The 22,668-nt window shown below is 45.2% G+C and overlaps 2 protein-coding genes across 3 annotated transcripts; both read right to left on the bottom strand.

Annotated features, from left to right (window-relative positions):
* Positions 1-170: 170 nt before the first annotated feature.
* Positions 171-9,769, bottom strand: lrrc31 (leucine rich repeat containing 31). Of its 2 annotated transcripts, none has more exons than XM_063206641.1 (10): positions 9,188-9,769; positions 8,871-9,065; positions 7,398-7,547; positions 6,582-6,749; positions 6,024-6,194; positions 5,223-5,327; positions 4,319-4,486; positions 3,677-3,841; positions 2,400-2,567; positions 171-1,506 (listed from the first exon to the last, which is right to left on the bottom strand). In XM_063206641.1, exons 1-10 carry the CDS (start codon positions 9,201-9,203, stop codon positions 1,178-1,180), a joined length of 1,635 nt encoding a protein of 544 aa, XP_063062711.1. In that variant the 5' UTR covers positions 9,204-9,769; the 3' UTR covers positions 171-1,177. The 2 variants fall into 2 exon arrangements, with proteins under 2 accessions (XP_063062711.1, XP_063062710.1); XM_063206640.1 differs by having other exon boundaries at positions 172-1,506; positions 5,223-5,390.
* Positions 9,770-9,885: 116 nt separating this feature from the next.
* skilb (SKI-like proto-oncogene b) lies at positions 9,886-22,668 on the bottom strand. Its single transcript, XM_063206638.1, has 8 exons — positions 22,441-22,668; positions 20,288-21,526; positions 16,646-16,723; positions 15,952-16,046; positions 14,982-15,166; positions 14,229-14,527; positions 12,646-12,903; positions 9,886-11,724 (listed from the first exon to the last, which is right to left on the bottom strand). Exons 2-8 carry the CDS (start codon positions 21,425-21,427, stop codon positions 11,509-11,511), a joined length of 2,271 nt encoding a protein of 756 aa, XP_063062708.1. The 5' UTR covers positions 21,428-21,526; positions 22,441-22,668; the 3' UTR covers positions 9,886-11,508.

Raw genomic sequence — 22,668 nt, 5'->3', positions numbered from 1 at the left:
AGAATTCTTGATACAGCATAGTAATATGACATCTGAACCAAGAAATGTACTTATATCTCCAGGATCACTAAATAAAGGGATTTATTGTAGAAATAATTTCATATTAGCATGTCTTTGACTAGGTAGGAAGCATGCCCATTCATGTTTATGTGAAAAAAAAAACATCTAGATGCCTTCTGTCTTAAAATTGTGTTTATTGACTTTCAAAATATTTCACATATAAATCACATAGGGTATGTGTCTTCAGTCTGTACATTCAGTCAAAAAAATTATCACATTTATCAAACAATTATCTAGTTTATTTATTTGTATTTTAACTGTACTTTTAATGATTTTATGCATTGCATTAGCTTTTTTGTACCACTTATTCTTAGGGTGTTTTTAACACCTGTTCCCTTTCAGCCATTTAAGGGTATTTTCACATCTAGTCCACTTTAAATGAACCAAACTCAGTCCTCTTTAAGAGGACCAAAAAGTAAACCGACAGCAAAAGGACTCAGTTCTGTTTTTGTTTATATTGTGAGTGTATCACAAAAAGAACCGGCTGCTCTTTCTGGCCCTGTTATGGTGTGTCTGACCTCTTTTTGACCACACCTGGTCCTCTAGAGCTCTACTTAAGTGATTAAACCTAGTCAAAAGTGTAACTTGTCATAAATTAACCATACTGAGACTGGCAAGGCAGTCCATAGAACATTATCAATTTACTATTGATAGAAGCTTCAACAATAACAGAGCATTTCATGAACACGAGCTAGACAGGCCTTTTGCACGTTGCTCGGAGAAATAGGTTAGCAAATGAGAGTGGACCAGACCAAATGCTCGCAGAGCTTTCAGGTGGCAATAGCCAGGCTAGCCTGTGACAGCATCATGAATATCATTAGTTATATTCACCACTCAGGTTAATCTTTTTTTTTTTTATTATTAATTCAATTCCATCCTGTGATTTAGCCCCTGAGCTGGCATAGTCAAGTATACACATTCATCCACAACATCAGACACCCCACTCATTGTTTTCTCTCCACATATCAGTTTGGTTTTCCATTTGGTGGTGAGGAAAAATTATTTTTACACTTATTTATTTTGATTGGAAATGTTTTCTAAACCAATTCTACGTATTTTCCCACAACTATTGAAGTGATCGACTGGATCTACGGATAGACCGAACCTTCATTCAGCTCTATGATTTGTCACATTCAAGCAGGAAGCCCTTCTTCTTCTTTTCTGTGATATTGTCCAGTTTGTCCCTCTCGTCCTGCCGTAGAACCCAGTGCTGCAGCGCCAGGTGGGTGAGGGAGGGGAGCGTAGGCAACGCCTCCAGGAGGTTTGGTATCCATGGAGACGCCGGTGTTGGAGTGGAGGGCCTCAAGCTGACGTCCAGCTGCTCCAGGGACTTCAGGCCGCCGGCCTCCGCCAACAGACCCGCCCAGCCCGTGTCGCCCACGCCGCCGTTGTACGACAGGTCCAGCTGCTTCACGTTGGACAGCGCCCCGCACTTTGCAGCAGACGCTGTGGTGCGACAGATAGCCATGTGTCCAGAGGTGTCAAGAGTAAAATTAAATGTAAATACAACACTGGCAAATACAACACATGATAGTACATAGCTGTTACGCCATTTATTATGTAATGAGGTAGATGGGCTGTTATTGAAAAACACTAAAAACCTAACAAGAACCCACCACAAACATGATCCAACCAGTGCAGAGTCAGCTCATCATAAGACAAGTACAGAGGTCTACTGGTTACTCAGATACGTTACCTGTGTTGGAAGGAAACTGTGTTTCTTTTTTTCCGCTTTTACTTTTGACACCTCTGCATGCGTCACGGACAACAGAAAGCACAGCTGAGCGGATACAGGAAGCCTGTCATGGTACTTCCAGTCCATTAGACCCAACTTATCCAAGCATATGAACAAGAGTAAATGGGGAAATACAAACCATCTTTTTGATCACGTTTAACAAGTGCTGTGGATTTCACATGCTCACTGCTTGTGGAATGTAAAGATACAGTATATGCCGCTCATTTTCGACAGGCAGAAAAGGTTGTGAGGTTGGCTAGGCGACTACAACGGGCGTCTCACATATTCTACGTGCAGGGTACTCATGGGTGCCCAAAGCTAATTGCTTTGAGTGGAGGGATGGAATGGAATATCAGAGATTCTTTAAGTATATAGAGATATGCCATTGTAATAGGTTGCTATGGGCACCTAACGTGACCAGGTTCCGGTCTGCCTAAAGGGACGTGTCATAATACTCCTAGCATTGAATAGAACAGTCCTTTGGTCTGCCTAGGTCTGCCTAAAGGGGGATTTCCCCCCTCCCCCTTGCAATAATAGAACCCGGAAACAATGGGCCAATGGAACCTCTCTCTCTCTACTCTCTCTGGTAATGTCATTGCCTTACCTAAGTGAAGCACATCCTCTGTGGTGAGATCACAACTGCTCAGCCTCAGCTCCTGCAGCTTGCACATGCTCAGTAGAGCTCCCAACAGCAGCTTCAGATGGCCTCCCACGCTCTTGTTCCACGACAAGTTCAAGCTCTCCAGCAGCACTAGTGACGACATGGCTGAGCCTTGAAAGACAGAGAGAAGAGAATGGTTATGACGCTTTCCATTTGAGGCGCTATTTGGGGAAGTGTGTGTGTGTGTGTGAGTGTATTATTATGTATGACGTATGTATAATGACGTAAGACCAAATGTGAAATGCCCACTCATTGTTTGTATACATGGTGGAGGAGACTGAGTCGCACACAGGAGCTGAATGACAGAGAAGAGAATGGTTATGACCCTTGGGTAATTTCCTCAATGATGGAAGGATGATGGAAGACCAAATCTAAAATGCTCACTGATTGTGTATATGGTGTTCACATTTGAAAGTGTAATGAAATTTACAGACATCACTTTTTTGTCACAACCTATTCTCAAACTGACGTCTAAAGTCTACACTATGACATCTGCGACAAAATTCTCTAAAATTGAACGCTACTACTTTGTAGTATGTAGTACTGTACAGTGTAACCATCACCCTATTTAGTGAACTACAGTATACATTGAAAAACATACAGTATACAGAAGTGACCTGGTTTCTGTTGTATAGTGAGCTATGCTTTGGGGTACTCGTAGCCTAGTGGTTAAAGGGGTATGCCACTATTTTGGGGCTTAATACAGTTAAAATCGTTGGCTGGGGTTTATAAAGGTGGTAAAGTGTCTTATTTTTCATGTAAGCCGTTGTCTTGCTTTAAGACAAGTTAAAAGAGGGAATATGTCGCTAAGCTAGTGAAAGTCAATGGATCCGTGTAGCATGCTACAATGCTTTGACTTCCATTGACTTTCACTAGCTTAGCGACATATTCCCTCTTTTAACCTGTCTTAAAGCAAGACAACGCAAGACACTTTACCACCTTTATAAACCCTGGCCAACGATTTTAACTGTATTAAGCCCCAAAATAGTGGCATACCCCTTTAAGCCCCAAAATAGTGGCATAGCCCTTTAATGAGAGGGGCTTTGGACAGAGGGTTGCAGGTTTGAATCCCACAATTCCACTCCCTATCTTACTCCATGGCTGAAGCACCCTTGAGCAAGGCACCTAATCCCACACTGCTCCAGGGACTGTAACCAATACCCTGTAATTGAAATAACTGCTTTGGATAAAAGTGTCAGCGTCTGGTTGTGATGCCCTACCCAATGCTTGGTAAGAGGCCGTGCTCAGGCCACAGTTGTTCAGGAGAAGGCGTCGCATGTTGGCAAGTGGAAGAGTGGGGAGCAGAGCCTGGAGCCGGTCACCGAGGGCTTTATTCGAAGAAATGTTCAACTCAGTGAGAGCACTGAGGGATGGTAGAACCTCAACTGCAAATAAATGTATCCACACAGATCCACAAATAAGATGGAATCGCACACACACGCTCCAGCACATTGTTGAACATACTTCACATACACAAATGTATTTATTTACTAAGTCATACATTTCACTTTTAAAACTAGCAGTGCAATGGGGTTGAGAAAGTAGCACATATGTATTTGTTTTATGAAAAACAACACAAATTCAGATTTAAAGGGATACTGTGTGAGATTTTTAGTTATTTATTTCCAGAATTCATGAAGCCCATTCACTAATGTTACCTTTTTCATACATGAAAAGGGGGATCTTCTCCATTGTCCGCCATTTTGAATTTCCAAAAATAGCCATTTTTAGCCGCAAAAATGACTCTACTTGGACCATACAAGAAAATATTTGTATATTACCTCGTAAACTTTCATGTTTCATGTTTTGACCATTTCCTGCACAGTGTCCCTTAAAAAAAAAAAAAAACGTCCTCCACATACCCAAGGCGTCTGCATCATGGTCTGTGAGGCCACACAGATGAATATCTAGGCAGGACAGGTGAGTCAGCAGGGCCAGGCTCTTGGCTACTCTGGCCAGGCCTCCACGGGCTGCTTTGTTGCCAGACACGTCTAGGCCCTCTAGGCTCGGAATAAACTTGAGCACATCTCCTACAAGTAAAAGAATTTCATATGAGTCATTTGTTGGGTCATGTCATGTCAAAGTCATGTTTTGCTTTTAAAACAACATTACAATGTATAGGACGTCATTCATTATATGACATTGCACTGCATTCTATTGTGCAGACACTTTTATCCAGAGACCCTTAAACGATGAATTAATACGTCATAAATATGTCTGGATCTGACCTCTGCAATTGGGTAGGTGTTAGTTAACTCTGCCCCATTGAATTGTGCAGTGTATTGGAACGGAGTGAGATAGTCACATTGAAATTCTAAAAACGAACGACAATGTTGACACATTGAAATCTTGGCTCTTCTACGATCGCCTGACTCAAGTCCTCATCTTAGTCCTTAGCATATGTCAAGAGTTCAATATGTCGACGTTGTTCAATGTCAACGTTCAATGTTGTCATTTTACCTTTAAGAATTTAAATATGACTCCAGGTCAAGTCAGGTCCGTGATCTGAATATTCTGACTATCCACTTGAATGTGGCCTAAAGCCAAGCTAAGTTGAATGTAGCCTAAAGCCAAACCAGGTTATCCTCAAATTGTGGTGTTGTTATACTTCCACTGTTGCCTTCAACCATAGCAATCCACTGGGAAAATCCACTGGCAAGCCCCCCCCCCTCCATCTTCTGGCATAACACTGTGTGTGTGTGTTAGCGTGTGTGTGTGTGTGTGTGTGTGTGTGTGTGTGTGTGTGTGTGTGTGTGTGTGTGTTACCAAGGCTAGACAGAGCATCCTCCTCAAGTCCACACATGTGTAGCTTCAGTGTCTTGAGCCCATGACTAGCATGTAGGGAAGATGACATCTCCTTTATGCCCTCGGCTGTAATTTTGTTACAGGAAAGATCCAGATGTTTAAGGTTTGTCAATACAGGAAGCGCCCGACCTGGTTAAATGAAACCCACAAAACTATGAATGTTTTATTATTACAATAATAATTCGGAAAACAGGATTATGAGCATGTATAAGATAAGATAGAAAGTATGTTAATTATTAATAAAACATGCAGTATTGCCACTGATGACAAATGTTTGGTATTAGATTAAACACATCTGTCTTTCATTATGGTACTTTGTTTAGCTAACCACCTCGCACACCTTGTCCATCTGGTTTCAGACCATCTAGTCAGCTACACCTACACATTTTGGAAGTGATTCATCTAACACATCCATGCAAAAGTGAGCTTCATTATTATATTCTGGAAATACAGTAGTAATCAAATTGAACAACATTTGGTTTTATTTAAATGTAAAAAACACAACCTTGCCTAAACCAAAAACTCTCAGATGTGGGAGTGGGGACCTTGAAGCAGTGATGGGCAACCTGGATTCAAAAGCTACAATCCATTGCGACATATTCCAAAAGACCTAGTTTTAACTGTCATCACCTGGTGAGTTTTAACTGTCATCACCTGGTTGAATTGAACAGCTAAGTCCAGGTCATTTGGAACATGTGGCACTGGATTGTATAGTTTTCTGAATCCAGGTTGCCTATCACTGCCTTCAAGGGTTGACCTTACCCAGTGCGGTCATGTCAGCATCAGTCAGCTGGCAGTCCACCAGCCGGAGCTCCCGCATGTTGCAGCCAGGAAGGAAGCGGCTGGTGAGGCAGTGGAGATTAGCTTTGCCGATACCCGCGTTCCAGGACAGGTCTAGAAGCTCCAGAAGAGGCACAGCCTCCAGGCCGTTACCTGCACAAGCAGACACACATTGCAGCGATCATGCAATTCAGTTAGACTCACGCCTCCAAGAAATTCAAAATGACAGTGTTAGTTCAAACCAGACATGTAAACAACTTTTCTTAATTATTAATTCAGTGTTAAGAAGATACCATTTTGGACTCTATGTCCTTTTGTCCAAACAACTGATTGTTCTCCTCCTTCTAAAGACAGTTTCTGCAACTCTCTGTGGCAGACACTTGTGTTGTTCCCCCAAATTAAAATACTCACCTGAAGGTCACGATCTCACAACGAATGAAAAAAGTGTGGCTCCCAACTGGGATTCGGTTCCCATCACCTACGTCTAGGAGCCGTTCAAAAGAATTGATTCGTTCACGAACATCATCATAACATACTCACCAAGCGCCTCAAGGTCTTGTGCCGTCAGTCTGCAGCCACACAGCCTCAGAAGGCTGAGCTTTCCAACATGCTGCAGCTTGAAGGTCAGCGCCTTCAGTGAGCCTCCAACAAGGTCATTCCAGGACAGGTCCACCACCTCCAACTGGGTCAGGAAAGGCAACAGGGTTGCTAAGGCAACACAGAGGGACAAAGCTCAGTGACTGCCAGATGAATACGCTTAAATAATCTCAAGAGCAGTGGCTATGATATACCACACAATAGTTCAGTCTCCAGAAACCTTCAACGCCTACTCTGACTGACTCTTTGCTACCCCCATCCCCCCGGTCACATTGCAATATATGTCTCTAATTGGTTTATGGAAATATATGAGTTTTTTTAGACCTACAGTATGTCTTGATGTTACTTGTTATAATTTGGAGCCATAGGAATTTCTTCTCCTCATCCTCACCCAAAGTATACTGTACTGTACTGTACTTTGTTGGGGTGCCGCACTGGTGGTTGCCGTTAACGTTAATTTCCCCCTGGGGATTAATAAACTAAGTCTAAGTCTAAAGCAAATGCTTGCACATGAGACAAAAATATCATTATCCAAATAAAGCTTATGTCACCTCTGTGTGCCTATCCAAAGAATGTCACACAAAATGCGGCTTTTGAGGAAAATATTATGCTATTAATTAATTACAACGCCTCTAATTAGTTAAGAATGAGTCCTACTCCTCAATAACAATAAACCAGAAGGAGGAGAAAAAAAAACTAAATAGTCAATAATCACAATGAAAGAAGCTGCTATGAAGATGTTGATGTCGGTGTACTCACCCAGTTCCACTATGTCAGTGGCTGTGAGATCGCAGTGGCTAAGGCTGAGGACCTGACTGTCTGGCTTCTTCCCCAACTTCTCCAGAAACTGCTTCACACGACCCCAGCCCACCACAGAGGTGATCTCCATGTCCATCGACGTGGTGGGGTCTGGGGCATATGCATTTAACGGCAAAGTGATTGGGTTTTGTTTGAATTAAAAAGCACACACAGTTCACACAACAAATTTACCGGTATCCACATCACTCAAGTGTGAAGGAGTACGCCAGGAAAACTGTGATCGCCTATTGGGCTCATATAGGGGGTCTTGTATTAGGCCTACGCTTTGGGTGAGACCAGCTTGGTCTTGGATACTGTAGTGTACTGTGTACTGGGTACTGTGTGCTGGGTAGTGTGGTAATGTTGCACAAATGAACATTAATTGGTAGCAAGGCAATACGCAAATCATGCCACCACCATACTCCCCAACAGATACTGTATACTATATGGTGTTATTTGGGTGATGTTTTGTGCAAAACATAACTTTTTGGAATTAAATCCATGAAGTTCAACCTCGGTGGAGTAAATGTTTCAAAATAGACATCTGAAATCTCCATCTGCATGTGGGAAAATGTTTAATAGTCAGATGAAACCTATGTTAAATGTTTGGACATAATTCCAAAAGGTATCTTTGATACAATAACACTGTACATCATCCAAATAGCACCACGCCTGGAGAGCAGCATGGTGGTGGCAACATCATGCTTTATCAAAGATTCTTTTAATTCATAAGACTGTCTCTGGCTTTATGACCTTAGTCAGAGATACCTTACTTGGGGAGGAGGGAATTACCGGTTTGAGTAGTTCCGCAGTGGGAGTGGCACAAAACCTTCCCATCGAACATCTGACGGGTGATCTGAGGAGGACTGTGCACAGGTGATGCACTCACAATCTGTCAGATTTGGAGTGCCTTTAGACGTGTGCCGTGGGATAATATTGCCACATCAATATGCGCTATACTGATAGACTCTTACCCAAGAAGTCTGAGGGATGTAATAAAAGCCAAAGGTGCTGCAACACTATAAATGTAAGGGTGTGCATATCTATGCAACCATGTTAATGTACATTTTTATTTTCAGTCTTTTTTCCCTTTAAAGCTTTGTTGTTGTTTTTTTCATTTTACATGTTTTAGTTTAAATTAAATGTGGAAAAAGTTATACATGATCTTTACATAATTTTGCATCACAAAAACCCAGCCTTTGAACAGGGGTGTAACTTGTAGACTTATTATAATCGATGTAGGTCCTAACAGTGAAACATTCTGCTGGTGTTCGAGAGCTGCATTCCATTGATGGCATCATGAACGCACATTCTGTGGGAATTCCTTTAGCCTACAACTTTCATTGCACAAACATAAGGCCTGCAGTCAAACTGGTAGACCAATAGACAACCGCGGTGCTGAGTGAGGCCAGTGTCAGGGGGATTTCGCCTCACCCGTCCCTGGATCTGTTGCCTTCGCGTCGGCGTCATCGGATTCCTTTATCTCGGCGCCCTTCCTCCTTTCACTGGACTCGCCTGGCCAGAAGAAACTACCGGATTTCTGTCGTCGTTCTGTGAAGGACGTCTTTCGCCGCAGTTGGTTCATTATTAGACCTATCGCAGACATTTTCTGGCTGCCCCTTTGGACTTCTACAGAAATATGAATGATAAAACGTGAAGTGAATTATATGATATGAATGATAAATTAAGTGTTTCCCCTAGAAGAAGTTTTACAAGCATAACAACAGAGTAGGCTAAACTATGTGGCATACCTGAAGATGATTCCATGGTGTCAGGCGAAAGCAGCAGTTTGTCTCAGTAGTAGCCAGGAATTACTTTGCACAAAGTAAACTGCAACAATCTTCTAACTTACAATTGGTGTGACCAATTTATAACCCGATGCATGCATGCAGCTTCTCAAACAGGACTTTTCTCCCTCAGATCAACTTCTGTCGCCCACCACCCGAATTAAAATCTATTCGCGTAGGTAATAAGCCAACCTTACACCAGGCGTCAAAACTTTGGATCATATCTGTCAACTCAATATTCTTTTGTAACCGAATGATCAAGCAGGAAAAGGCAAACCCATAAATCTAAAGCTGGGCTAGAAAAAAACAGGTGTTCCCCTTTACAATGCGTTGATCCAGGACACACTTTTCACACAGAAAACCCAGCCAATTTGACAAGTTTGCGCGATCGTGAACCCTGGCTGCTTGAAGACTTCTGTTTAGTGTGTGCTTATCAAACAAGGGCGGAACAGCACGAGACAGCCAGGTGATGTTCCGTTCCAAAAGGGGCGTGTCCGAAATGTAGGCCTAATGCATGCACAAAATAGCCATAATTACCTGGGCAGAGGAGAGGCTTCATAGGTGAGTGTTTTTGTTCATAACAATGATATAAATCTTTACATAAGTCCAAACCAAACCATGTAAATTATGTGAAATTCAAACAAGTTATGGCAAGCAGTCTACCGTAATGCAAAGGTGAACCATATTTAATTTTCTTTTGTCATGCAACACATTCATACAAAAAAGTCCCTTAACAACCAAGAAGCAGCATAAAACAAGTTACAAGATAGAGCCTATTGATAAACAGAAATTATATTAAAATCAGAGGATAACACTTACAACTGTAACTTTCACCTGACTTACATTTGAGGTAGCTACACTTTTTAGCAGCTTATGTGTCATTGAAGTAAATGACATTGATTGTCAAAAAGATGGCATGACCAGATAGCACGAGGGGGTAACATTCCCTCCTCCACACGTCTGATTGAGACACATTTACATCAACAAACTCAAAATAACAAATTATGTTATTTAGGACTGTATAAAACCCAGGACAAAAGAAAAAAGGGTGAAATATTTAACATTTTTAAAGTTGCTTCAAAGACTTTTAAACAGGTTCAAAACAACTGATGTTTTTTTTTAAGTCTACACCAGCTTGTATATTCCAAATACCATTCATACATATATTTCAAGTATACACATACATACATAAAATATAAATGTAGCCTAGGTACACAAGAAGTACACGTTTGATAACACATAATATTTTTTTTCATAGTCTGTAACTAATAAATAGCTCATTGTATTTACAGCCTGGCTGTTACTGTACATGTTTTCAAACAAATCCGTATTTACATTAATATCTCTCATTATAAACGCTAAACTTTTTCTCATAGTAAATTTCTTCATTACGATTAAAACTATATCAGTTTATAATTTTATTAGTTATTTGAAATTCTTTATATTCAATATACACTTGTTGTCAGTCAATGCATCACACCAATACACAACAAAGAAAGGACATCACAGGATGAAAAAGATAGTGTTTCAGGAAAATGCCATTGCTGGCCACAGACCACTGTGCAAAAAGGAGGTCTTTGATGGTGTTTGTATGTGTCGATGTTTCTCAGCAAGACTGTATCTTTTCTGAGGCTGTGCGGTGTGGTGGGAGAGGTTTGGTTGGCACCTCCAGGGAAGCCGACATGGGGGATAAAGGGGTCAGGTGCCCCGGGCCCTGGGAGACAGGGGGCCCAAAAATGGAGTTTTCATTACATTGTATGTATTGGATGGGGGTCTTTTCTATGTCATGCCAGACATCTTTGAACACTTAACATTTCAATGCTTTCAAAGCAGGTATAAGTCCCACCCGGTGGCATAAACATATACTAATAGACACACCGCTGTTGTCTGCCTGATACCGGTAGGCTTAAATATGGAACTTGGTCTGATGTCAGGGGTACTGGGGTAATGCTTCACCAATGAACATAAAATGGCAGCAAGACAAGACGCAAATCATCTTGTAAGTAGCAGTAAGAAAACCTCACTGCTGATGGTGTGAAAAAAAGGAACCCCCGTGCCAAGATGGTGGTGACCAGTATTTAAGCTTGGCAAAAGGCTGATATCCAGCTAAGTTGTATAAAGAAGAAGTACTGTTACAGATGTAATTACAACCCCAGCAGTATGATATTACATATTTGAAGTTATGTAACGTATCACACTACTAGTGTTGTAATTACAGTTGCAACAGTACTTTCACTTTTACAACTCTGGTATCCAGTGTCCTGTGTGTCTGTGTCTGTGTCTGTCTACGGGGAGCGTGGCGTGAGGGGGTCGTTGCTGGGGGGCGTCAGCAGGGGGAGCTCTGGGCTCTTGCTGCGGATGCTGGAGCTTTTCATCTGCTGCTTCAGCTCCACGATGGTGCGCTCCAGTTTCTCCCTGGCCTCGCGCTCACGCCTCAACTCCTCCTGGAGCTCCTCGCGATCTTCCTCGGCCCGGTCCAGCCTCCTGCGGAGTTCCAGCAGCTACACACACACACACACAAAATGGTCAAAAATCAACAGCGTGACACAGGCACACAGGATATGGCGGCAGCAGCAGCCCCACACTTTAACTTTGAAAGACGGAAACACAAACAGCAGGGGGCGCTAAGCAACAACGACACAACATGAGGTCAAAGTGTGGCGGGCTGGCTGGCCAGTGGAGGTCTCCAAGTCACAGCTACCGGGAGACCAAACGAGACAAAACAATCTATCCAGAGAGTAGGGCTGGGCGATATGGAAAAAAAAACTGTATCACAATATGGATTACTTTATATCACGATAACGATATAAATCACGATATAGCACAATTACATACGTTTTCAGTTATTCTCTTTATTTGCTCTTTATTTTCTCATGTCGCAAAACATGATAATTAAATGATATTCAATTGCATAAAATTTATAAAATTACTATCACGATATAGGAGAAAGGTCAGGATATACACTTTTATATCACGATAACGAAATATATCATCATATTGCCCAGCCCTACCAGAGAGACCAACAGACACGTTGAGCCAAACACAGGGGCATTTACGAGAGACGGTAGGAGTTCAGGAGTTACTGGTGACATCAGTGTGCAAGAACATAATTGTGACCCCCATCCCCAATGTTGACGTGAAGTTGGCACCTACGCTTGGTGCAACTAGAATAAAACTATCTCTTCTGGGTTTTGAAAAACAATGTAATTTGTCTCCAATAATGTCTATGTGATTGTCCATTGTATAAAATATACAGTGCGGGATTCCGGTGTTCTACCATTAAAACTGAAGGTTGACTTTGCTCTGTGCAGTGTTTAACTATCTCACTCCAAATCAAAAAATAAAGTTTTTACGTTGTAATTAAAAAGGGTTTGACAGGCATACAATTTATTGTAGATGAAAAAAAGATATGACATAATTACCTGTGCAGCATAGTGGCTGTTGTGCAGCACCTGCTGCTCCTCCTCCTCTCCTCTGTGGTGCGTGGAGGTGCGATGGCTGAGGGGCTCCAGAGTGCTCTTGGTTTGCCACTGCATCTCCTCCTCCTCCTCCTCCTCCTCCTCTTCCCGTTGTGTGACAGTGGCGTGGTGCTTGGTCTGATCCTGGATCTCCAGTCTGCCCTCTGGACTGGGCTGCTGCTGCTGCTCTGGCAGGTCACCCTGACGCAGCTGATCCAGCTCCTGCAGAATCAGGTCGGGTCGGGTGGGGGGAGGGGTGTGCAAAGTAAGACATGAGGGATTGTTCCACAGGAAGCACAACACACACACACACACACACGGGATGGAAATTGGCACCACTTACTAGTCAACTGCTGGTGACTTATAGAAGTGTAACAGATTTTGGAGATAGTAGAATAATTTTTCACAATTGATTATGATTAATTTACGCTTGTACAGTGGACATACTGTATATTCAGTGGACATATATTCTACTTTAATATTGATGAATATTATGAAAGTCTTTCAATACTGCACCAATTACAGCACTGGCTTGTATATACTGTATGTATCTTCTGTTATTCAAGTCTTTCTGAACATGTTAAGCGGCTTGTCATTTCACTGCGAGCTATAACCAGAGATTCTTTAAGTATATAGAGATATGCCAATGTAATAGGTTGCTATGGGCACCTAACATGACCAGGTTCCGGTCTGCCTAAAGGGGCGTGTCATAATACTCCTAGCATTGAATAGAACAGTCCTTAGGTCTGCCCAGGTCTGCCTAAAGGGGGATTTCCCCCCCCTCCCCCTTGCAATAATAGAACCCGGAAACAATGGGCCAATGGAACCTCTCTCTCTCTACTCTCTCTGCTATAACCATGTGGTCATAGCACATAGGCAGGGCTTTAAATGAACACCAGCCAACCGGCCAAAATGCTGGTGAAATTTGAGTGCGGCTGGTAGAAAAGACCAACTTCTTAATCACTTGACCCATGTGTGTTTGGCTAGTAAAATTAACATCTATTAGCCATTTTGGCTGGTGATGAAAATGTAGAGCCCTGTAGCAACCCAATGTAAGTAGGCTGCCGGATGTGAGTGCCCGGATATCCGCCCGAGTATTTGCATGCATTTGCATTCATTTCCACCATCAGGCATGCTTTGCGGTACCACAGCTACCCTATGTGAGTCGCGCTGTGTCGCCTGATTGTCCCTTCTATAATAGGCCTATGATTGTAGCCTACCGTAACAACTCGGCCTCGGCCCGCCGCCGCAAATATCCACCACACCACCACGGGTCCTCTGGTGTTGTGACCGTTTAGGATCNTTTTTTCATATCCGATACTTGCACATTAAGAGTGACAATTCCATCATGGATGTTTAAACGATATGTCTCACATAGGGTAGCTGTGGTACCGCAAAGCATACCTGATGGTGGAAATGAATGCAAATGCATGCAAATACTCGGGCGGATATCCGGGCACTCACATCCGGCAGCCTACTTACATTGGGTTGCTACAAGCCCTGCACATAGGTACGGTATGTGACAAATGAATGACTCTTGCACTTGCCTTCTCCAGCCGCCTCTTCTTCTGCAGGGTGGTCTGCAGCTGGTGTTGCTGGGCATTGTAGAGCTGCAGCATCTCCTCCACCATGCTGCCCCTGCTCTCATCCTCCCCCTCCTCCTCCTCCTCCTCTTCTTTCCTGCTCACACTCCCCCGTTCCTCCAGACTCCCTCCTCCTCCTCCTCCACCTCCGCAGACACTCTTCCTGCGCGCCGACGTTTCTATGGAGACACTCTCTGCCAGCTCCGTGTCTGGGCAGCCCTGCTGTGATTGGGCACAGGGCCCGCCGACGACGGGCAGAAGCTCTGACAACAGACAGAGGAAGTGGAGTGGGGAGAAGAGATTGTTATTATAGCACTGAGATGTGGCACTGAAATAGGAATAAGATCACAGCACAGACTGATCAAGAAACAACCGCAGCACACGAGCAAATTGCGCACACAAAACACGTGTATTATCTTGAAGGACAATAATAAACCTGAAAAAGGCATGAGACCAGTGGTGTAGTCTACGTAGAAAGCAGGTATACGGAGTATACCCACTTCAAAATTTCTGGGGTTTCAGTATACCCACTAGCACAAATATATACAGTATACCCACAAATAGCATAAATATATACAGTATACCCACTTCCAAAAATGCTCAAATATACAGTATACCCACCACAAAAAAGTAGACTACACCACTGCATGAGACATCCTACTCATAATATACTGCATACCCCATGCCAATACGGGGAAAATGGTTTTAAAGACTAACCTGTTGTAGCTTGCGTCTTGCAGGGGGAACTCTTCTCATCCAAACAATGGCCTTTGTTCTCTGGGTAGAGGATGGCGCGCAGCACGTCAGCACTTAAATCCCCGCCATGTTTCGAAGGCCCAAGTTCAGGAATCGAAGCTGGAGCATTCAGACCATTAAGCCTATCGTGCATATATAGGAGCAGACTGTAAGGAGACAGAGAGAGACAGAGTTATTATTGCAGACCTTATGAATTAGCATGAATATTGTAATAGACAATATAGTATTTGAATTGGGCAGCCGTGGCCTAATGGTTAGGGAGGTGTTCTTAAGGCCAGAGAGCTGCAGTTTCAAATCCCACCCTTACCCCTCCACTATCCTCTATCCATGGCTGAAGTGGCCTTGAGCAACCCTACATTGTTCCAGGGACTGTAACCAGTGCCCTGCAACTGTAAGTTGCTTTGGATAAAAGTGTCAGCGAAGTGTAATTTAATGTATGTAATTTGAATGTTAAGTGGTTCACATACTTGAAAAACATGTCTGATTTACAAAAGAATGCCATTTACCTAGCCTGGCACACGGCCATGTTGCAAAATGACTTTTAGGAAATTGACATCTTTGTATTGGGCATGGAATCTTACTATGTATTATGTCTGGAATCGTGAGGATATCTTGAGCCAGAAAATCATTGGAGCACTTATTGTTTCAACATCAATGGCGGCTTGCATGGAGGAGTCACAGGACAGATTATAGACTATATTGACCCTTTAGAGATGAACAGAAAACGTTTTTGAAGGAATTTGTTGGTGGCAACTGGCAAGGACGGACAAATGCTAGATAAAGCCATGCCTTCTGAAGACAAAGCCAATGTGTGCTCTCCCAGACCTAGTAGTGGAGCTCACGAAGCTACGCGGAGCTACACAGGTCGGGCGAGAGTCAGGCAACCACAGTGGCAGCCTGGAACACGAATATCAGGTTTGGGCTTCATTACCTCTGCTGCATGAGGTGGAGGGGGCCGGGGCCGGGGCTGCCTTTCATGTGGGCATACAGATGACTGTCCAGGGCAAAGGCAGGCAGGCGAGCAATCTGGAGACAAAGAACACGTGAGACATGAGACATAATAATCATAATAATAATAATAATAATAATAATAATAATTACAAATTGGTTTTATATAGTGCCTTTCATGGAACCAAAGGTGACTTTACATGAGGGTGTAGGGGCTTTGGGGGGGTTAGAGGTCATATGCCTTTGTGAAAAGATGGGACTTAATGGGCTTCTTGAACGTAGCCAGTGTAGGGCCTGTTGTACTGTACTGTATGTTGGGAGGTGGACTCTGACATGAGACATGCCATTAGAGCGAAATAAGAGACAGGTGGGTGGGGAGAGGATTACTGACGGGAGAGAAATCAAGTGCAATCAATATTCAGGGGACAGAGGTTTGAACAATCACCCTTAAATACTACATACTACTCAGTAGATAGTCATATACATCCAAAAAGTCAGAGAAAGCAGGTGCTGGACCAAACAGAAGATAACTGAAAGGAAATGATTAACGTCCACAAACACTGTGCTACGCTCCCAACAAAGTTTATATGAATGGCACGTTGTGCCATTAAACTGTGTTGGGAGCATAGGATAGTGTTGCGGACCCTTATTCTTTCCCTCGAAGCATGAAGTCATACCTTTCCGTCTGCGTCTGCCTCACACGACTCCTCCCTCACCATACTCATATCCACGTCACCCTTGGCTTTGATGCCCTCCTGAAAAAAACACAAACACACACACACAGACCCGCTTAATACACACCTGGAACACAACCGCCACAGATACACCATCACCCATTCCACACAAAATTCAAAGACAGAACTGTATGAAAATTTGATTGTGATGTGAGACATTTTATTCCTTTAAGAGACAAGACGAGACAGAGAGCAAGGGAGAGGGAGAGAGACAGGCAGACAATCAGGTCGACAGACAGACAGACAGACAGCTGTCTCGGGTGTCCAATCAGGCCCCACCCTCTACTCTCCTTCCCCCTCTCCTCTCCTCTCCTCTCCTCTCCTCTCCTCTCCTCTCCTCTCCTCTCCTTCCTGCTCTCCTCTCCTCTCCTCTCCTTCCCCCTCTCCTCTCCTCTCCTCTCCTCTCCTCTCCTCTCCTTCCTGCTCTCCTCTCCTCTCAGCAGACAGGAATCTATGTCTGGACTCCAGTGGGGCTACATGGGAAGCCATTACATAATGCCTGAGTAACATAATCTGCTTTTAATGAAAACCTTCCATCGGGCTAGTCACAGCACAGCGCCTCCCATATCCACACAGACAGCAGACAGAGAGGCCCCAAGGGGGAGGAGAAAACACGCCCGTACAGTGTGTACACACACACACCGAGACAACATCCTCTTCCCAGACGCACTCTCATGGGGGAAGGGTGGCCGTGTAGAGGAACTGTGTCTGCCTGTCTGTCTGTCACTCTGTCTGCCTGTCAGTCTGACTGTCTGACACTCTATCTGCCTGCCTGTCTGTCTGTCTTTCGGTCTGTCTGCCTTTCTGTCACTCTGTCTGTCTGACAGTCTGACACTCTATCTGCCTGCCTGTCTGTCTGTCTTTCGGTCTGTCTGCCTTTCTGTCACTCTGTCTGCCTGCCTGTCTGTCTGTCTGTCTGTCTGTCTGTCTTTCTGTCTCTCTGCCTTTCTGTCACTCTGTCTGTCTGTCTGTCACTCTGTCTGCCTGTCAGTCTGACTGTCTGACACTCTGTATGTGTCTGTCACTCTTTCTGTTTTTCTGTCTGCCTGTCTGTCTGTCTAACTGTCGTTCAGTCTGTCTGTCCTCTGAACTCTTTTGGCAGGTTAGCACTAAACCACAGCGACGTCTGAGTCAAGAAAAGCACAAGGGTCAACCGCAAAGTCTCAGCCTACACACCCAGTTCTTGTTTTCTTTCCTTCAGTATTCGGGCACCTCAGCAGAACAGAGAGGAATAACTGTAGAAATGTCTCAAAGACTAAATTATGTGGCAAGACAGGGGGCGGGTTTGCTTCGCATAACTGACAGTTTGCCTAGGAATTTCTGTCGTTTTTCTCTATTTTTTCGTTTCATCTTTATCTCAATACATCCCTCGCTCTCTGCCCTCACTGTCGCACATGCCTCCATCTGTGTGTGTGTGTGTGAAGGCCAGGCGAAGGGGGAAGGGTGGGCCAACTGTTATCTGTCACGTGTCAGCCATAACATGAGGACACTAATCCAGCCAGTTATTTACAGCATGTGGGGCGAGCCAACGCGCCGCGCCACGCCACCCTCCCCCCTCCCCCCTCCCCTGGTCTCCTAGCTCAAGCATACCACAACCTACAATCAGCCAGACAGGAAAGCGCACGCATAACAACAGACAAAACAAATGAAAACACCAGACAGTGTGATCAGACTGCCTGGTCAAAGCAGACACATGCACGTCCACTGGCAACCTTGAAGCTGCAAGTAGACCGAGGACAAAAGCAGAAACTATTTTGATACACATGTATATGACTCGATAAATACAAGATAAGTGTCTAGTTTTGACCAGACTATAATGGACAAATGTCTTCCAAGGTTGCCCCTGCTCTCCCTCTCTCTCACCTTCCAATTTTATTGCTTCGGGTTGACACTTTGGGGGAAAGGCAATTGATTGTGCTATCTGTCTCCCGGCAGAGTTACAGAACTACCTCATAACTGTCTAGGCGGTGATGTGATAGAGGCTGGATTTGTGGAGATAGCCCTGGGTTTCTCAGCGGCGGCATGGCTGCTGCTGCTGATGCTGTTGTTTAGTCTCCGGGCCCTTATATAATGAGATAGAAATCTGAAGGCTTGCTCTGCGTGCTGGTTGGCTGATGGGTAGGCTGGGGCCGGGGGCCGGCGCTGTGATTGGCTGACTAGGGGGGTCCTGTGAGGTGAACGCGGGGCCCCGTGAGGGAGGTGGGGTGGGCTGCAGGCACATGTGAAAGAACGGCCTCAGCTGCTCTCCTTCTCCCGCTCTTTCACCACACTCTTTCTTTCCCTCTTTCTCTCCTTTTATTGCCAGTAACTCTGTCTCCCCTCCCCTCCCCTCCCCTCGCCTTCCCATACCCCCCCTCTCTACCCTCTCGGTAGCGTTGCCTCTGGTTGTTTACGTAGACTGTCAGTGAGAGCTTGAGAGCCATGCGACCCTGCCTGATCCCTGACCGTCTCTTTCCTCCTGGGTGGAAACATCTGCTGTGGCTTGGGTCTGGTCCTGGTGGACTGGACTGGACACAGACGCAAATCACTACAGTTTCCACAGCTGACGACTGAAAGGACTCTCTTGTTTTGTATTTTGGACTGGCCAAAAAAAAAACTTCCTCAGAAAACGTCTCATAAATGACAGATTTCTTTGTGTTCTCATTTAGCAAAGATCCTTGGGAAAAAGTCTCACAACACATGAAAGAACTGTGGCCTGAATTGTACTGCCACAACCACATTGGGTCAGACTGACACGCAGCTCAGAAAACCATCGACTGCCTATCAGCTGGCTGGCTGACTGCGGCTGTGCGGGTTTATGTCTGCAGTCTGCAGCTCCACTTCGCTTATCTCCTAAAAATAGGACAAGTGTCGTCTGGCCTCTAAACGCAGTCTGGCCACAGCTCCAGCCAGCTCAGATCCAGCAGGCACGTGGATATTGCCTCTCACATTTGACATACTTTAGTTCCTACTTGTGAACGTGAACAGAGCCGCATGCAAGTTACACGCACAATCAGGGCTCTAAACTAACACCAGCCAACCGGCCAAATGCTGGTGAAATTTCAGTTTGGCTGATAGGAAAGACCAACTCACTAGCCACTTTGACCCATTAGTAAGTGTGTGTTTGGCTAGTGAGATTAACATCTACTAGCCATTTTGGCTGGTGAAAAAAAGTGAATCTAGAGCCCTGCGCACAATTATCTGTGGGCTCTTTGTGCAGATGGGCTCGCCGGCGGGCCTGTTCATTCTTTGCTGAAAAGACTCAACAACATTATAACAACATTGTTATGACATTACAGAGAGCCTTTAGTAACATATTAAGACATGGTTATTACCATTTTGGTGACTGTGAGGTCATAACATAAGGCTCTGCGCGAAGGGGTCAACATTTCTGTGTTTGTGTCAATGTTGGTAAAAAGTTTAGAGTCCAAACAAAAACACAAAAAACTTGGCCGTACCGTGGTCTAACGGTAGGGCCCTGGGTCACTCACTACGCTGGCAACCCGTGTTCAATCATTTGCCATCCTTCCCCGACTCTCTCTCCCCCTCTCAACTGTCCTCTCAAATAAAGGCATAAAAAAACAAAAAACACCAAAAAAAACTCACTGTGCTGAGGGCCGTCTGCAGTGGTTGGCTCATGGGGAACTTGTCCTTCATCTTCCTCAGCAGCTGCATGTACTTGGCCTCATCCGGCGCTCCGACGTGCTTGCGGCCCAGGTGCAGGTAGCAGGTCCACCTGGCGGAGTCGAAGCCCCAGTGGCAGGTGCGCTTGTCCGGCCGCCGGTGGGAGTGCATGACGAACCTCTCTGGGCTGAAGAGGGCGCGACACTGGGCACAGCGGATGCAGGCGGCGTCCGAGGACGCGTAGAGACGCGGCACAAACAGGCCCTGGCACTTCCCCAGACACTGGTGCTCCACCCAGAAGCCTCCGCCGTCCTTGGCCTCCTTCTCGCCGTCCTCCTCCTGATGCTGCTCCTTGGAAGCCGGCGGTGCCTCCTGGCCGTCCCCGGGGTGGAGCAGGGCGTTGCAGAGGCGCTGGGCGTCCGTCAGGGTGATGAGGCCGCAGGACGGCGCTCCGGCGGGCAGGACGCCCGTGACCTTCAGCACGTGCAGCTGGGCAGCGTCGCAGCGTGAGCAGTAGACGTAGAGCTGGTCGCACACCGCGTTGATCTGCTGCAGCGAGAAGTCGCGCAGCACCGTGTTGAGCACCTGGGGGAGGCACAGGCGCCACTCGCCCCCCACCGAGAAGCAGGAGATGGGCTCCCCTTCCAAGGAGCACAGCGTGAGCTCCGTGGAGCTGTCCGGGGGCACCAGCAGGGGCGCCGTCGCCCCAGCACTGCTCAGAGACTGGAGAGGGGCGGCTTTGGGGTGGCCGTAGTGGCCAGTGAAGGTGGCGGGGCCACCCAAAGAACACTGGCTGCTCAGCGTAAACTGGGCCAGGGTGTTCCTCAGGCCAGGACTGAGGTCCAGCGGTGCTCCCAGATTTTTGAGCAGAGGGAAGTGGGTGTAGTGTAGGCCGTGAGCAGCGTCTATCACAGGGTGGATATCCATCGCCTCCCCTTCGTCCTCTCGCTCGGTCTTGATACTGGTGGCTTTAGGGGGAAAACTAGACGACATCTTCCTGGACTTTGGAGTCATGGAAGCCATGATGCGTTTCTTAATGGGTGCGGCTTCGGGTGGCCTCTCCCTGCTGTGCCTCTTCATGGAGTCCTTCGAAGGAATTCGGTTCACATGGAGACTGGTCATGTTGCAGTACCCTTTGGTGTTTTCTAATGTTTTCTTCTGTTTTCTGTGTAGGGTGGGAACGCTCACATGTGCGCAGTAGCTCAAGCTTGACTCATCTTCCTTGTTTTCACACCACAGGACACATAATATGGAGGCAGAGAAAGACAAAAAAATTAATGGTCTGTTACAGTAGACTTACATTACTCAGATCTAATAGAATAGCCTTCTGTACGTCTATTGTAAGTTTATGGCTCGTGTGGCCTACCCTACCCTGTCACAACATGCGCTTCCGTTTGCCTGTCCTCCATGTTACTTCTTTCAAAATCCCCGTCGTTGTTATGGCTGGGACCAGCGCCTCGTAGGAAAAGGAGTCCCGACATTCCATGCACTCCCTCCTGCCCACAACTCTATCACTCACTGGCTAGCTCAGTTCCTCCCCTCCCCCTTATCTGTGGTAATGACATTCACCACTGCAAGACCCTGCACGGGACTACCCCCCTCCCTACCCGGCTCTCTCCCACTCGGCCTGGTGCTTCAATTGATTTCCGACCTATGACCCATTTAAGTAATTGAAATTATACATAGCAAAAATATGTTCTGTTGTGGTAAATATGAGCTCAAAGCTACGGTTGGTATAATCCGTAAGCAACCGCGAAAGGATTCATTCGTGTCGCGCTCGCGACGTCTCTTCAAATACCAACATCGCTTTGAACGAGCTTTTAATCGTACCGTTAAACTTCAGGGTTAACATTTTGATACAAGATATAAACAGGGGCTCACGGTAGTCTAGTTCTACTGTTACTATAGCCTACATTTTGAACATCCAATAGGCTACGATGTGTCCATCATAATGTAGGCTAGCTGAAAAAAACAGACGTAGTCTAAACCATTTCTTCTACCTACCACCATCATTGATATGATTCAGCAAAGTCAGTAAACTGTAAATACAATTTGTTTAAACAACGGATAGATTATGTGTAGTTGTATTAAAGGAATCACGGCTATTTACAATTCCTCGTAACGTTCAATCTTACCTCTTTCGTGAGCGCAATATGGCTGGTCAGGTCCTGCGATGCGTTTCGAATCTCCAACTAGTGCGTAAAAACGGGTTTGTTTGGCTAAACGACAATAGCTTGAATGTACCTTACAACTTCACCGTTGGAAGTTGAGTCGCGATTGTGTCCTCGTCTAGAGACTGATTGCCGAAGCGAGCTACAGTCTTCGGGGGTGATAGACTCTGCAACGTCAATCCACAACCCTAA

This window comes from Engraulis encrasicolus, chromosome 9 (assembly GCF_034702125.1).
Source record: "Engraulis encrasicolus isolate BLACKSEA-1 chromosome 9, IST_EnEncr_1.0, whole genome shotgun sequence".
Lineage (NCBI taxonomy): Eukaryota > Metazoa > Chordata > Actinopteri > Clupeiformes > Engraulidae > Engraulis > Engraulis encrasicolus.
The sequence above is the reverse complement of the archived record's forward strand: the minus strand, read 5'-3'. Positions and strand labels throughout refer to the sequence as shown.